Genomic DNA, 17,048 nt, shown 5'->3' with positions numbered 1-17,048 from the left:
AAGAGATATTATAACTGCGGGGGTGATATTAGTGTGTGTGTGGGGGGTTATTATATCCCTAGGGGGTGTACAAGAGATATTATAACTGCGGGGGTGATATTAGTGTGGGGGGAGGGGGTTATTATATCACTAGGGGGCACACAAAAGATATTATAACTGTGGGGGTGATATTAGTGTGGGGGGAGGGGGTTATTATATAACTTGTGGGCGTACAAGAGATATTATAACTGCGGGGGTGATATTAGTGAGGGGGGGTGTTATTATATCACTAGGAGGCATACAAGAGTCATAACTGCGAGAGTGATATTAGTGTGGGGGGAGGGGGTTATTATATCACTAGGAGGCATACAAGAGTCATTATAACTGCGGGGGTGATATTAGTGTGGGGGGGTTGTTATTATATCACTAGGAGGCACACAAGAGATATTATAACTGCGGAGTGATATTAGTGAGGGGAGGGTGTTATTATATCACTTGGGGGCGCACAAGAGTCATTATAACTGCAGGGGTGATATTAGTGTGGGGTGAGGGGATTATTATATCCCTAGGGGGTGTACAAGAGATATTGTAACTGCGGGACTGATATTAGTGAGGGGGGGTGTTATTATATCACTAGGGAGCGCACAAGAGTCATTATAACTGCGGGGGTGATATTAGTGTTGGGGGAGGGGGTTATTATATCACTAGGGGGTGCACAAGAGATATTATAACTGAGGGGGTGATATTAGTGGGGGGTTATATCACTAGGGGCGCAAAAGAGATATTATAACTGCGGGGGTGATATTAGTGTGTGTGTGGGGGGGTTATTATATCCCTAGGGGGTGTACAAGAGATATTATAACTGCGGGGGTGATATTAGTGTGGGGGGAGGGGGTTATTATATCACTAGGGGGCACACAAAAGATATTATAACTGTGGGGCTGATATTAGTGTGGGGGGAGGGGGTTATTATATAACTTGGGGGCGTACAAGAGATATTATAACTGCGGGGGTGATATTAGTGAGGGGGGTGTTATTATATCACTAGGAGGCATACAAGAGTCATTATAACTGCGGGGGTGATATTAGTGTGGGGGGGTTGTTATTATATCACTAGGGGGCACACAAGAGATATTATAACTGCGGGGTGATATTAGTGTGTGTGTGGGGGGGTTATTATATCCCTAGGGGGTGTACAAGAGATATTGTAACTGCGGGGCTGATATTAGTGAGGGGGGGTGTTATTATATCACTAGGGGGCGCACAAGAGTCATTATAACTGCGGGGGTGATATTAGTGTTGGGGGAGGGGGTTATTATATCACTAGGGGGTGCACAAGAGATATTATAACTGAGGGGGTGATATTAGTGGGGGGGGGGTTATATCACTAGGGGCGCAAAAGAGATATTATAACTGCGGTGGTGATATTAGTGTGGGGGTTATTATATCACTAGAGGGCGCACAAGAGATATTATAACTGCGGGGTTGATATTAGTGTGTGTGGGGGGTTATTATATCCCTAGAGGAAGCACAAGAGATATTATAACTGCGGGGGTGATATTAGTGTGTGGGGGGGGGTGTTATTATATCACAAGGGGGCGCACAAGAGTCATTATAACTGCGGGGGTGATATTAGTGTTGGGGGAGGGGGTTATTATATCACTAGGGGGTGCACAAGAGATATTATAACTGAGGGGGTGATATTAGTGGGGGGGTTATATCACTAAGGGCGCAAAAGAGATATTATAACTGCGGTGGTGATATTAGTGTGGGGGTTATTATATCCCTAGAGGAAGCACAAGAGATATTATAACTGCGGGGGTGATATTAGTGTGGGGGGGTGTTATTATATCACTAGGGGGCACACAAAGAGATATTATAACTGCGGGGGTGATATTAGTGGGGGGGTTATTATATCACTAGGGGGCGTACAAGAGTCATTATAACTGCAGGGGTGATATTAGTGGGGGGGGGGGTTATTATATCACTAGGGGCGTACAAGAGTCATTATAACTGCAGGGGTGATATTATTGTGGGGGTGTTATTATATCACTAGGGGGCACACAAAGAGATATTATAACTGCGGGGGTGATATTAGTGGGGGGGGTACTTTTTAGGGTTCACTTTTATGGGAATTAGCAGTTACTGGTACATTTTTACTATTGGGGGCACAATTATGTGGGGAAACTGAAGGGGGTCATCACTTTTGGGGGTCACAAATGACATATTAGTATATGGGGGGCACAGGAGGGGGATTATTACATTATGAGCAGCAGTTGGGGCTCATATCAGTAATTTTGCAGGGACAGTGATGATATTAGTGGGGGGGGAATAATTATACATGAGGTGTCCTGCGCTAATCCTGAGGAGATTCTCGCCTCATCTGTGCCACTGCCCCGGATTCCCCGGTCTCATACGTCATCCAGCAGGGCGTGGCCGCCGCGCTCACTGGCAGCACACACAACGGGCGGGGTTATAGTAACAGGCGGGGCCTGCTTCCAGATGGTTCTAAAGAAAAGGCGGGAGATTAGAACGCGACCGTACATCGTTAACGCATCAGGATGTGGGCGTGGTTTAGGCTATGCCTGCGTACCATTGGTCGTTTAGGAGGTAACAGGCGTGGCCTCTCCAGGATCGGGGGCGTGGAACGGCTTTCTAGAGCTTTCCAAGCGGCTGGGGAATCGATTAGCGGAGGGGCGTGTTGATGCCAGGAGGCGGGGCCTGGGTGCTAGTTTAGGAGTATAGCGGCGGGCGCGGCTTGTGCGCTGTAAGGGCGTGGTTTGTTCCATATCGGGATATGGGGCGTGACTGTGGGAGGTAGTTGTGGGCGTGGCAGTGCTTCCAGAGAGTTCGGAGAGGAATTAAAGGTACAGTGCGGGGTGTTGTGCTGTGACGCGACAGGACCGGCCCGGGGACAGGTAAGAGGGGACCCCGACACGTGACGTCACCCCTCCAGCCCAACTATAAGAGACTGAGCCCAAGAGCTCGCACTCACTGCCCCTACAACCATTACTACATACCGCTACATTATAGTATTATCACTGTACATTATCTCCTGCTGCTGGATTATTATCACTGTATATTATCTCCTGCTGCTGGATTATTATCACTGTATATTATATTACTAGTATCGCTGTATATTATCTCCTGCTGCTGGATTATTATTTCCATTTACAGCCTGGATATTATGCATCCTACTGCTGGAGTATCACTGTAGATTATATATCACTCATGGGATTATTATATCCATGTGTAGGTCATTATTAGTATATGAATGGAGATTATTATAATCTACACTACTGACTGCACTTTATATATTTGTGCTGGATTATTATCACTGCATATGACATGTGTAATCATCCTACTGCTGGATTATTATCACCATACTTTATATCCAACTCCTGGATTACTATAACTGCACATTACATCTATAGCCTAAATTATAATTGTATAATATATCCTGTTAATATAATATAATTTATCCAGTTATTATTGCTCTCCTCACACACGGCGGTGTATTATAATGTAACATTGCTGTCAGGAGACTATAGAGTGCAAGCTCTTGGGTGCAGTCACCAGGACGGCTTGTAGCCAGTGTTTATGTGATGTGGAGGTGCAGGGGGAGTTATGTGGACGCGTCTGTATAGCGCCAGCAGTGGTGGTGATGTCGCTCACTTCCCCCTTTAGCATTGCTCTGTTCCATCTACAGGGACGGGAAGAGGTTCTGCAGCTTCCCCTGCACCCCCCCTGCCTTATAGGATGAGCCCAGTATGTGCTGGGGGAGTGGTGAGAATCCTCTAGAAGTGTCCTGACCCCGGGTGACCCTGCTGCTGTAACGCAGCTGAGGAGTCGTTACAATGTTTCCGCTTTGTGATTCTTTACTGCTGTGGGGAAATAATAATAAGTTTCCTGTCCATGTCCTGTGCTGACACATTGTAACAAACCAGCAGCAGTCAGGAGTCCAGCCTGTTTAGCTTCTTGTAACAGACCCTCAGCTCTGACAGCAAGCAGAGATCCTGAAACCTCAAGTGTATCACAAAAACGTAGAAATTTTTATTAGCCGTCCCATTAAAAAAAAATTTCTAATATCGGGTCCGGAGTGGAAGCTGGACATGGCAATAACCAAAAGTTTTGGTCCTGTTCACACACAGATGTTTTGGGAACAAAAATTCCGGGACCTTGGTTGCTATTTATAGCGCACTGCCCCTTTACATCCCGTACGTGCGCTCCTGCCTGTGAAGGTGACATATTGTGTCGTAGTGTTTGCTCTCTGGTTAATGTACAATCCCGCGGCGGCCTCTTATATAATCTGTGACTGTAGATTATGATAATCCAGCCCTCGCTGCGGTGTAGACTGTAAAACGACATCTCCCACAATGCAATGCGTGCGTGGACTGCGTTCTGTGATCGGCTCCGGATTATCAGATTTTCCGGATTATCAGATGATGATGATTATACACGCTATTACCGCTGTACTGCGTCCCACAATGCATCGCTTCACGTGTTGACCAGTATGTACTGTCTCCCCCGCAGAACATGGTGAAGGAAACGGCGTATTACGATATCCTCGGGGTCCCCCCCGCCGCTTCTTCTGAGGAGATAAAGCGGGCGTTCAGACGACTCGCCCTGAAATATCACCCGGATAAGAACCCCAATGCGGGCGAGAAGGTAAGAAGCCGCCGTATTTGTGTAGGCCTCAGTGTTTCTACTCTACCACAGTTATGTTGCTCATAGCAACCAATCAGTGCGCAGCTTTGAATTCAAAACATGCTCTAGTAAAATGAAAGCTGCGCTCTGATTGGCTGCTCTGTGGTATAAAGCCAGACTTGCCTTTTAAACATAACATTATATCATGGATGCCTCAACAGGTGGGAATAAAGACTTAAAGGGGCATTTTAAAGGGGATGTCCTAGATTCCTGAGTAATAATTTCTCTACTGCTCAATCCCTCTCTAGTTCAAACAGATCTCTAAAGCCTACGAGGTGCTGTCTGATTCCCGCAAGAGAGACCTGTACAACCGCGGGGGAGAGTCGGCGCTGAGAGACGGCCCGTGTGATCGGAGCGGACATCATGCCTCGCCCATGGACATCTTCAGCGTCTTCTTCGGTGGCGGTGGCTCCATAAACCGATCCCGGGGTGACAGGAGTGGTAAGCCTGGGGCGATGAGCTCATCAAGGTCCCATTCACTGACAGCAAGCAGAGAACCCGAAGAAGCAGCCCTTGTAATCCTTAAAGGGAGTGTCTCTGTGTAGGGCGTCGGTCACATCCGACTTGTCTGCTCTGTTCTCAGGGAAGACGGTCACCCACTATCTGCCGGTCTCCTTGGAGGACTTGTACAACGGGGCCACACGGAAGCTGTCCCTCCAGAAGAACGTCATCTGCCCAAAGTGTAAAGGTGAGTGGGCACCCAACATCGCCCCCCGACTGAAAGATGCACATCTGTGGCTTATTTTTCTTGTTATTTATAATTTTATATTTAAGACTTGTTTTTTGTGGGATGAGAAGCATTTTATGTGAGCTATCTTTTTTTACTGTGTATTTGAAAGTGTAGGGGTTTGTTTTTTGCTAGATGGCCTGTTTTTATGGGAGTCTTAACTTTATTTTTATGTATGAGGGCTTGTTTTTGCAGCATAAGTTTATGGCCAAACTAGTTTTCTGTCAAAGTAGGGTTTGTTTCTTGCAGGATAAATTTGTTTTGTAGGAGGGCTTGTGTTTTTTTTTTTTTTTTTTTTTTTTGTTTTTTTGTTTTTTTTGTATGTGAATTATATTAATTTGTGAAATCTCTACCTTTTGCATTTCTTTCTTGAAAGGTTTATTACATTTTTATTGCATGATAACTTGTGTTTGTTTTTATGGGGATGTAGCTGTATAAAATCGTTTTTTTTGTTTTTTTTCTCCCCCTTCTGCGGATTTAGCAGTGTGAGGGTCTGTTTCTTTGTGGAACGGGTTGTATTTTTCTGAAAAGCTGCAATTTTTTTTTTTTCACAATAGCAGAGCTTGTTTTTTGTAGGGAAAACTGTAGTTTGTTATTTTATTTATTTATTTTTGGTTTGGTATCTTACTAGGATAGTTCACACCAGAAATTCTGTTTTGTTTTTTACATTATTTACTGAAGGGACCATACAAAATCTTTACAGTGGCTTTATCTTGGTTTTATGTTTTCTTTATAAACTTATATATATTTTCCTCCAACTTTGCAATGACTGACTACCTCCTTATTAGGCCCCACCCCCAGCATGGACATGGTTGTACAAAAATGTGAGCATCACTTTGTAATGGCGCTGTGGGGTGAGGGTTGATTATAGAATGTCACACATTGATACACCCCTTAGATGCCACCATTACTACTGTACTGCAGCACCTCGGAGGTTAGATGTCAGATATTAACTCTTGTTAAATATCAATCTGCTCTGCAGGCTCGGGTGCCAGACATGGCGGAGTGGTTCAGTGCCCCAAGTGTCATGGTAGCGGCATGGAGACCCATATCCTTGGGCATATGCCAGGGATGATGCACTCCCTGCAGACCACGTGTTCGGAGTGCCACGGACAGGGCGAATACATCAGGACGAGGGATCGGTGCCGGATATGCAGTGGCAGGAAGGTGATCAAGGAGAAGAAGATTCTGACCGTGCACATAGACAAAGGTAGGTGCCCATTTTTTGGAGAGTGGTTTGGCAGCCATTTTTGGGGTTCTTCAGTGCTGAAGTGACTTTGTCCTTTTTCAGGTATGAAGAACCGGCATAAGATGATCTTCCACAGGGAGGGCGACCAGTCCCCAGGTCTGCACCCCGGAGATGTGGTCATCGTCCTGGAGCAGAAGGAGCACCCGGTTTTCCAGCGGAGGGGCAACGACCTGGTCATGACCATGGAGATCGGACTGGCAGACGCCCTCTGTGCCTGCAGGCAGAAGGTCCAGACGCTGGACGACAGGACCATCCTTGTCACGTCACAGCCGGGTACGGTATACAGGACGGCAGAGGAGCTGATAACAGAGGGCAATAGATGACCGTAAGTCTTCTAATATTCTCATTACCTTCCCTGTAGGTAAGGTGATCCGGCCTGGTGACATCAAGTGTATTCCGAAAGAAGGCATGCCCGTCTACCGCGATCCCTTCGAGAAGGGGAATCTTATCATACACTTTCAGGTAAGCAGCAATGCAGGTCTGATCACCGCTGAGGGTTTGTCACCGTTGTATCTGCCATATGTGTGGAGTCACTGTTTAAAGGTGTTTGTCTTGAGGTCAATAAAACATGGCTGCCTTCTTCCAGAAATGGCGCCACACCTGACCATGGATTGTGCCGGTATTGCAATTCTCTCCGTTCATCTCTATACAGTTGAGTTGCAAAACTGGCACAAACCGTGATCTTCCTCCGGACAAACCCTTCAAGTTTACATAAAGCGGTGTAGTGTGGAAGCAAGTGTAGCGGACCCTCAGCTGTGAGAAGAAACACACATCTGGTCTACGCTTGTTCTGAATGCAAAAAGAGTTTTTAAAAATTGAGGGGGAAATTAAAGGCAAAATGTTCTGGGATAAATTAGACGTTTAATAGGGATTGGCCAGGATGTACTATTGGTGGTCTCACTTTCCATTGGTGGTGTAGTTGCATCTTCTGGCCACTACGGGTCCATGGAGCTAACTGCACAGGCAATAGCATTTCATTCGTATGGAGACATTGTAGACCCCCGTTCTTGTCTTGTGTAGGGGGGTCCAAAGACAAGGGAAGGGAACCCCAATCTTGATCACCATAGCACTAGTGGGCCTTACCAGTCTCTAAGTGTATTGATTACATCACATGCACCCATGTGACCTCTGCAGCCAATCACTCATAGGACAACTGCTGAGCTATGTGATTGGCTGCGGTGGTCACCAAGTAGCGGCCAGACCGCCTACAGGGTTGTGTTTCTTTTTGATATCAAAAATTTTGTTTTCCACCCTGTGCTAAAGGTGAAGTTCCCCGATCCCGGTTGGCTTCCCGTAGAGAACCTCAAACAGCTGCAAGAACTGTTCCCCTCCCGACCACAACCCAACCTCCCGGAAGACACAGAGGAGGTGACCTTGTCCAATTACGACCCACGCGAAGAGCACAAACGTCAAACCCGAAAAGAAGCTTACGAGGAAGACCAAGACCGCAACTCCTACCACCATCCAATGCAATGCCAGACCTCCTAGTCCTCCGAGACGGGACCATCACCTTGGTCCAAGAACTCAAATATGAAGATGGTGGTGGACATCTCTCGCCCACCGTCTTCTCCTGGTGGCCGTCGGTCAACTCCAACCTTCTCCAGATGGTGCTACGTCCTCGCGGTCCTCAGCCCGTGAGATGTCTGGGACGGTCTACACCTCCCTGTATATAGGACTTTATGTTGGACTAATTAGCACTTTAGTATCAGTGTGAAGACCTGAACTTAAAAGGGCCACCCAGGGGTCCGCTCACCGCTTCTGATCAACTAACACGACCTCGTTCTTATTTATTTCTGTCCGGATGAATCATTCCACCGTTGTGATGACGTCTCCTGAGCCAATGGAAGAGAAGACACCTGGTAGTCCTCCATCGAGAAGAGACAAGACACCTGGTAGTCCTCCATCGAGAAGAGACAAGACACCTGGTAGTCCTCCATCGAGAAGAGACAAGACACCTGGTAGTCCTCCATCGAGAAGAGACAAGACTCCTGGTAGTCCTCCATCGAGGAGGGTCCTCCGGCCGCAGATCACTGCCTTAGCCCTTCGATGGGGGATAGGACAAATTCTGCCCAGAAGTGCAATACTGCTGCCCTAAATCAGCGAACCAATGAAGCGCCCGCTCCGGAGGCGAAATGATCCAATCACGTTTCATCGTCGAGCGACCGGCTCGGTCTCACAATGTGAATAAATTTTTTTTTTTTGGGTTTGTTGAGTCGTCTGTTGCTTTTTTCAGAGTAGGGTGAGGAGCGCTAATGCGTTTTGATGACCCGGGAACTCTGGTCAGGGACAGGCGGGTCCAAATACCCATTATTTAAGGACCGCCTCCAAAATCCATGTGGGGTCTGATGATGAATTTGAGGTCTTGAAATTTGTTTGTTGGGGGGGGGGGTGTGTATACAGAGATTATGGCTCTGAACAAGGTGGAAATTCGTTGTGTGTAAGTTTTTGTCTGCCTGATCCAAAAGGTGTTTAAGTATTTGACGGAAATGTGTACAAAAAGGAGCAGCAGGACTGTGAAATATAGATGAATGTTCTAGGATTCTACCGAAGAGGGTGCCCTCACACTTTTGTGCTATCTGCAACCAGTTTTATGTATTGTCCCTGCAGAATTGTTTAATCCGATCTCTGAGTTTGTGGTTAGTAGCAGCAGGACTGTGAAATATGGATTAATATTACAGAATTGTACTGGAGGCAGGTCCTCCCACTGCTGTACTCTGTGCTCTCTGCAGCCAGTGTTATGTATTGTCCCTGTAGAGATGTGTATTCATAACTTTGTGTGTTGTTAGTAGCAGCAGGACTGTGATACATGGATTAATATTCCAATTCCAGGATTGTAGATTCTGTTGGATGGGGTTTCCAGGTCCAATACCCACCTTTGAATTTATATTCTAGCATTGTACGTGCACTGGGGGAGGGTTTTCCTCACACTTCTGTGCTCTGTACAAGTAGTATTAGGTATTGTCTCTGGAGAGTTGTGTAATCATACCTTTCTATGTGTTGTTAGTCACAAGTGCACTGGGGGTATGCATTGCTGTGCTCTCTCTCTGCAGGGACCATACCTTACCCTGCCCTTGGAGAGCACAGCAGTGTGAGGATTTGGAAAAATCTACAATCCTGGGATTTTAAATCCATACATCACAGTCCTGCTGCTACTAACAACATACAGAAATAAATAAATTGCTGTAGGGACAATACCTAACCTTGTGTGTGTGTGTGTGTGTTATCTAGTAGCAGCAGGACTGTGCATTATGGATGTATTTTCCAGGATTGTAGATTCTCCAGACCCTCACACTGCTGTGCTCACTGCAGTACTGTTAGATATTGGTCCTGGAGAGAGGTATAATCCTACCTTTGTCATTGTTATAGGTAGCAGCAGGACTGTGACACATGGATTTATATCGCAGGATTATAGCATCGGAGGGCATGTCCTCACACTGCTGTGCTCTGTGCTACTCCACATCCTCTCCGATCTTCGGTATACAACAGGGAGCTGCTACAATGTAACGGGAGGCTGGTTATAGGTGCAGAGCTCAGCAGATTACACAGAAGCATTATCTACATGTGATCCACCCTGTGGGGAACATGCTGCAGAGCATTATGGGTAACAGAATATTTCTGCTCAGATAAGAACATTCTCCAGGTCTCTGCTTCTAATAGATAAGAACATGTAATGTGCTTAGTGACCACTAGAGGGCAGGCACGGTATACGTGGACCCCTTCTGCCGATTTTGGCCTCTAGGACATGGTCCCATTTTTCACGTCTGCCCTGTGTCCCTAGAAGTGGTTATAGCTTTGAAACGCTTTATCATATCCAGGAGATTTTGAGATTTGTTTTCTCGTGACACATTATACTTCAAATTAGTTTAAAAATCTTTTGTGTTTAGTTATGAAAATGGAAATTTGGCAAAAATTTTGAAATATTCTCCGTTTTGTAGGTATCTGTTGAAGCAGATACAGCTGACACCCGCTGCTACTGGGGCCGGGGCGGCTCGTGAGCTGGAGTGTGAAGTACCTTCCTGCATGGACGTACTATTCGTCTGGGTGGGGGAAGGGGTTAAATATACAGTACAGACGGTCCCCTACTTGCGAACACCTGACTTACAGATGATCCCTAGTTACAGACAGACCTCTGGATGTTGGTAGGTTACTGCACTTTAACCTTCGGCTATAATAATCAGATATAACAGTTATCACAGGCGTCTGTAATGAAGATTTATTGTTAATCCTGGTTCCAACATTTTTAAAATACAATTGAGAGCCAAAAAAATTCTGGCTGGGGTTACAAACATAAACTATACAGTTCCGACTTACATACAAATTCAATTTAAGAACAAACCTCCGGACCCTATCTTGTACGTAACCCTGGGACTGACTGTACATGAAAATTAAACCCATTCCCTTCCTGTATACAAGCGGTAAACTCTCTGCCCCTGCCTAAAAAAAAAAAACCTTAAGCCAATCGAAAAAACCCGCCTGACGGCCATACCTCAAGGGGACAGACCAGAGGTACTCGTGGTTAACCCGATCAAAAGATTAACCCGATCAACACCTCTTCAGCAAGGATTTCACTCTGGAGATGTCCTCACGACTACCTCCAGACGAGACGAGATGCTCGAGTTTCCTCCTCAGGCCCTGATACAGGCGGTACCTGTCCAGGCTCCTGAGGCTCGAGAGCTGGCGGAAGAATCTCGCCACCCTTTTCTTGAGCATCTCCCACCACTCTGACTTACTGCTACAAAGGCCCAGCAATGGTACCTGGCTCTGAAGAAAGTCCTCAAAGGATTGTCTGATCTCCGCTTCTTCCAGGAGAGACGAATTGAGCTTCCAGTAGCCTCTTCCCATCCGGGGGGTCTCTGTAACATTCAGAGAAAACAAAATTAGACAGTGGTCGGAGAACTCCACCTCAACAACGGACACTGCTGAAGAGATGGCTTCCTCCTTTAAATAAAACCTGTCTATTCTAGACCTGCAGCTACCCCTATAATAGGTGAACCCCGCGTGGCCTGGGGTGTGCCGGATGTGGACATCCACCAGGCGAGCCTCACTGGCTATGCTATTAAGAGCGACGCTATCATAAGTCAGCTTGTCTCTGGAACCTCCCCTATCCTGGGACCTCGTGACAGCATTGAAGTCCCCTCCAAAGACCACCTGCCGACTTGTAAAAAGGTAGGGCTTGATCCTCATAAAGAGACACTTCCTGTCCCACTTGGACTGGGGACCATAGATGTTAATAAGACGAAGTTCTTGTCCCTTCATGAGGACATCCAGGATCAGGCACCTCCCCATTTCTAACTCAATAACTTGTCGGCATTCTACCGGTGCAGTAAAAAGGACCGCCACTCCGCTATACGGCTCGGCCGCAAGAGACCAATAGGAAGGCCCGTGTCTCCATTCCCTCTTAGCTATATACACGGCCGCCAAATCTGGCAGCCTGGTCTCCTGCAAAAATAAAATGTCGGCTTCAACACGGCCGAGAAAATCAAAGGCCGCAAATCTGGCCGCATCAGACTTAATGCTGGCGACATTAATGGACGCCAGCGTCAACAGAGTGGGTGCCGCCATCATGAGTGAGATAGACGGCTTTCCTTTTCCCACTACCCTTCTACTCAGTTTCAGAAGAGGACCCCTTACCCCACTTTTATAAAACCAAAGTTTCCATGACAGCTTCCTCATCCTCGTCTCCAAACTGCTGGTCAGTCTCCCATTCGGAGGATAAAGCTTCCCCTGAAGGCCCCACCCCCGCCATCTCCGGAACCTCATCCTCAATCTCTGAAGCAGAGATATTGTCAAGGGCTTGGAAACTGTAAAAAAAGACCAACCAGAGGTTCAGTTTTACCTTCCTTAGATTTCTGAGTGAGGGTGGGAGAAGATTGTGTGTCCTCCTTCTTTTTCTTTTGCACCCTTTTTGCACGCTTTTCCTGTAGCCACGCCCTATTACCCTCATCTCATCCATACTCTCATAATGGGAGGATTTTGAGAGTGTGGCAGCTTCCTCCCTCTGGATATTCCTGACCTCCTAATCCAACTTCTCATTCCTCGGACAGGGTTGGGAGCAGTGACCTGTCAGGCTCCAGGGGTAGGGACCTACTCAACCACCGAGGATGATGACGTAAGCCGACAGCTGGGAGCGCAGTCTAAGTGGTCCCCATTTTTTAACCAGAGCCCACCACAAAGCGGGTTGGACTTGCTGCAGCGTGGTACCACCAGGTCTCTCCACAGGCACGATTTTGTCCGCGGTGGTGGCCAAGGTGAGGTGCAGAATTGTGAGGCGTTGACGGAGTCAACGAGGTTCAGAACAGACCGCACAGGATCAGAGTCGGGGATGTAGCGGAAGGTCACTACTTATTCTTACATAGCAACACTACTACAATTCTACAATAGTAGAATGCTATTAGGTGTCCCAGGACAGAGGTGTAGAGGGTGAAGGGCAGGGGGCCCAGGACAGAGGTGTAGAGGGTGAAGAGCAGGAGGCCCAGGACAGAGGTGTAGAGGGTGAAGGGCAGGGGGCCCAGGACAGAGGTGTAGAGGGTGAAGAGCAGGGGGCCCAGGACAGAGGTGTAGAGGGTGAAGAGCAGGGGGCCCAGGACAGAGGTGTAGAGGGTGAAGAGCAGGGGGCCCAGGACAGAGGTGTAGAGGGTGAAGAGCAGGAGGCCCAGGACAGAGGTGTAGAGGGTGAAGAGCAGGAGGCCCAGGACAGAGGTGTAGAGGGTGAAGGGCAGGGGGCCCAGGACAGAGGTGTAGAGGGTGAAGAGCAGGAGGCCCAGGACAGAGGTGTAGAGGGTGAAGAGCAGGAGGCCCAGGACAGAGGGGTAGAAGGTGAAGAGCGGGGGTCCCAGGACAGAGGTGTAGAGGGTGAAGAGCAGGAGGCCCAGGACAGAGGTGTAGAGGGTGAAGAGCAGGGGGCCCAGGACAGAGGTGTAGAGGGAGAAGAGCAGGGGTCCCAGGACAGAGGTGTAAAGGATGAAGAGCAGGGGGCCCAGGACAGAGGTGTAGAGGGTGAAGAGCAGGAGGCCCAGGACAGAGGTGTAGAGGGTGAAGGGCAGAGGGCCCAGGACAGAGGTGTAGAGGGTGAAGGGCAGAGGGCCCAGGACAGAGGTGTAGAGGGTGAAGGGCAGGGGGCCCAGGACAGAGGTGTAGAGGGTGAAGAGCAGGAGGCCCAGGACAGAGGTGTAGAGGGTGAAGAGCAGGGGGCCCAGGACAGACGTGTAGAGGGTGAAGAGCAGGGGGCCCAGGACAGAGGTGTAGAGGGTGAAGAGCAGGGGGCCCAGGACAGAGGTGTAGAGGGTGAAGAGCAGGGGGCCCAGGACAGAGGTGTAGAGGGTGAAGAGCAGGGGGCCCAGGACAGAGGTGTAGAGGGTGAAGAGCAGGGGGCCCAGGACAGAGGTGTAGAGGGTGAAGGGCAGGGGGCCCAGGACAGAGGTGTAGAGGGTGAAGGGCAGGGGTCCCAGGCCAGAGGTGTAGAGGGTGAAGGGCAGGGGTCCCAGGCCAGAGGTGTAGAGGGTGAAGGGCAGGGGGCCCAGGACAGAGGTGTAGAGGGTGAAGAGCAGGGGTCCCAGGCCAGAGGTGTAGAGGGTGAAGAGCAGGGGGCCCAGGACAGAGGTGTAGAGGGTGAAGAGCAGGAGGCCCAGGACAGAGGTGTAGAGGGTGAAGAGCAGGGGGCCCAGGACAGAGGTGTAGAGGGTGAAGAGCAGGGGGCCCAGGACAGAGGTGTAGAGGGTGAAGAGCAGGGGGCCCAGGACAGAGGTGTAGAGGGTGAAGAGCAGGGGGCCCAGGACAGAGGTGTAGAGGGTGAAGAGCAGGGGGCCCAGGACAGAGGTGTAGAGGGTGAAGAGCAGGGGGCCCAGGACAGAGGTGTAGAGGGTGAAGAGCAGGGGGCCCAGGACAGAGGTGTAGAGGGTGAAGAGCAGGGGGCCCAGGACAGAGGTGTAGAGGGTGAAGAGCAGGGGGCCCAGGACAGAGGTGTAGAGGGTGAAGAGCAGGGGGCCCAGGACAGAGGTGTAGAGGGTGAAGAGCAGGGGACCCAGGACAGAGGTGTAGAGGGTGAAGAGCAGGGGGCCCAGGACAGAGGTGTAGAGGGTGAAGAGCAGGAGGCCCAGGACAGAGGTGTAGAGGGTGAAGAGCAGGGGGCCCAGGACAGAGGTGTAGAGGGTGAAGAGCAGGGGGCCCAGGACAGAACCCTGAGGGACAGTGGGGGCGAGGTGAGGAGGTGGTGTGAGAGTGATAGACACTGAACGTCCGGTTGGAAAGGTATGAGGAGATCCAGGAGAGGGAAGAGAACAAAGCGTCTGCAGGAGGAGAGAATGGTCAACAGTGTCAGAGGACAAGTCAAGGAGGCGGAGGACAGAGTAGTCATGTTTCGCCTTGCCTGACAGTAGGTCATCAGAAACTGAGGTCTCAGTGATATGAAGAAGTATTCCTACAGCCAGTCACTAGGGGGCAGTATATTACAGTATAACCCGTATACAATACCTACAGCTGCTCTCCGTGAGGTCTCCTCATTATCTCTGGGACTTGTAGTTCTCAGTCACCCAGCTTTCCCTGATCCTGCACTGCTGTACAATCTTGGCCGCTCCAGTTGTGGAATTTGTAAGTAGTCATCAGAGCAGAACCGTCACTCTGTCATCTCTGCCTGTCACCGGGGAATCCTAAGTATTTCCCCCCCTCCCGCTCACATGACCTGTAAGATTCCTGGGGTAATTAGATACCTGTTCACTCACCTGTAATACAGACCTGCAGCAACTCATAGGGAGAAAGTGGCCCCAATTCTACACTTGCTCCGTATGACATCTGTTTCTGGTTGGAAACAGTCAGCAAGTTGCTGTTGATGGATCTGTTTCGCATTAGATTGTTTGGTTGTTGCTGGTTTGCTCTCAATATCCATACAACACATTATAAAAAAAAATCATGATATAAGATCTGTTAAGAGCGGTGATCCTACTTGTTGATGGTCTCCCCCTTTTTATTATAGTTTTTTTTTAACCCTATCCGTAATGAAGTTCCCTGGTTCATGACCTCCATCTATCCCACTTTGGTGACATCTATGTCAAATGACAGATGGTTTATATGTAAAATATCCCTTTAAGGCAGTAGCGAGATGCGGCCACTAGGTGGCAGCGTTTCATTGAAGATGCAGTGTCATACGTGATGGATGGGTCTGATAATTTACATCTCATTAGAGACGGGTACATCAGAGCTTAATGACAAACTTGTAACGAATACCCTTCTCGTTTTCCTGTGTTGATGACTTACCTGATCTCCGGGACCACTCACCTGCTCTTTTCATACACAAATCCTCCACGCCACATCTATACATACTTTGGGGGAAATTTATCATAAGTTACTTAGAGCAGAACTGTTCTTGTTGCCTATGGCGGAGCTCAGCCAATCGGAGCTAAGCTTTCATTTTCCCACAGCTGTTTATAAAATTAAAGCTGAGCTCTGATTGGTTTCCATGGGCAACTGGAACAGTTTTACCTCAGAAACTTCATGATAAATCTCCCCCTTTGTGTCTCCGTTTGGGTCTAACTTAGATTACATTGCTCTGACCTGCAATGCCACACATAACCTTACAACAGGAGTGGTGCTGTTCCCGAAAGAAAGTTATGTTTTTTTCAAGCCTGGACAACAGTTAGGATGACAGGGTATCTAGTGATAAACCTTCCCTTTAAGACATTAGAACACCCCTTTAACCGGGAGTCAGATCTGGTACAAACAAAACCCTTGACTTGCCTATGTCTGGCCCGGAAGATTAAGTGCCCCACATATGATGACAGGGCGCCCATATGTGTAATTACATGAGTCATGCCGCAGATTCCCCGCTCTGCTATTTTAATAACCTCCTCCGGTATCATTAACCGTCCTCAGGAGCAGATGTTCTCGAGAGGAACACAGACTCGACCAACCTTTAAGTGCTATCCCAAAATTAAAGGGGCGAGTACGATCTACTGTGAGAAATATTAGTTTTTCCATTCACTGACAGCAAGCAAAGGTGAAAATTTGACAGTCTATTAGAAAACTTGAAACGAGACATTAAGAAATTATACTAAATTTATAGAAGAAAATTTTTCTTCACTAAATTCGCATACATGAAAATCAAATCCTACAGCAGCAACTTGCTGACCTCCATGCTGTGAATATGTAAAATATCCCTTTAAGGCAGTAGCTGAATGTACAATTGATCTGTCACATAGAACAAAGCAGATACGTTATGAAAATTCTGAATTATATAGTAAGTCACCATAGGCCTGGTGATAATGGACTTCCCCTTTAAGAGAGCCGATTCCTGCCGCTCCTTGGAACGCTTTCCTACTTCCGCTACCCCCGTTCCTGAAAGTGCGCTGTGATTGAAAGTGAGCGCTTTAATCCCTATCAATCCTTGTTTGCCGA

At 48.2% G+C, this 17,048-nt stretch overlaps 1 protein-coding gene across 3 annotated transcripts; it reads left to right on the top strand.

Annotated features, from left to right (window-relative positions):
- Positions 1-2,496: 2,496 nt before the first annotated feature.
- Positions 2,497-8,866, top strand: LOC140069335 (dnaJ homolog subfamily A member 1-like). Of its 3 annotated transcripts, none has more exons than XM_072114902.1 (8): positions 2,497-2,589; positions 4,513-4,647; positions 4,935-5,127; positions 5,270-5,374; positions 6,396-6,623; positions 6,705-6,935; positions 7,024-7,124; positions 7,926-8,866. In XM_072114902.1, exons 2-8 carry the CDS (start codon positions 4,516-4,518, stop codon positions 8,148-8,150), a joined length of 1,215 nt encoding a protein of 404 aa, XP_071971003.1. In that variant the 5' UTR covers positions 2,497-2,589; positions 4,513-4,515; the 3' UTR covers positions 8,151-8,866. The 3 variants fall into 3 exon arrangements, with proteins under 3 accessions (XP_071971003.1, XP_071971002.1, XP_071971001.1); XM_072114901.1 differs by lacking the exon at positions 2,497-2,589 and adding an exon at positions 2,708-2,846; XM_072114900.1 differs by lacking the exon at positions 2,497-2,589 and adding an exon at positions 2,739-2,897.
- Positions 8,867-17,048: the final 8,182 nt, after the last annotated feature.

The sequence above is a fragment of the Engystomops pustulosus genome, chromosome 7 (genome assembly GCF_040894005.1).
Source record: "Engystomops pustulosus chromosome 7, aEngPut4.maternal, whole genome shotgun sequence".
Lineage (NCBI taxonomy): Eukaryota > Metazoa > Chordata > Amphibia > Anura > Leptodactylidae > Engystomops > Engystomops pustulosus.
Note: the sequence above shows the minus strand (reverse complement) of the source record. Positions and strands in the feature narration are given on the sequence as shown.

What these genes read in the sequence shown, in the direction of transcription:
- LOC140069335 (XM_072114902.1), top strand. Translation starts at nt 4,516, where the DNA reads ATGGTGAAGGAAACGGCGTATTACGATATCCTCGGGGTCCCCCCCGCC. An exon ending in CATCTGCCCAAAGTGTAAAG is followed by an intron (nt 5,375 to 6,395) that starts GTGAGTGGGCAC and finishes TCTGCTCTGCAG; the next exon opens with GCTCGGGTGCCAGACATGGC. An exon ending in GACCGTGCACATAGACAAAG is followed by an intron (nt 6,624 to 6,704) that starts GTAGGTGCCCAT and finishes GTCCTTTTTCAG; the next exon opens with GTATGAAGAACCGGCATAAG.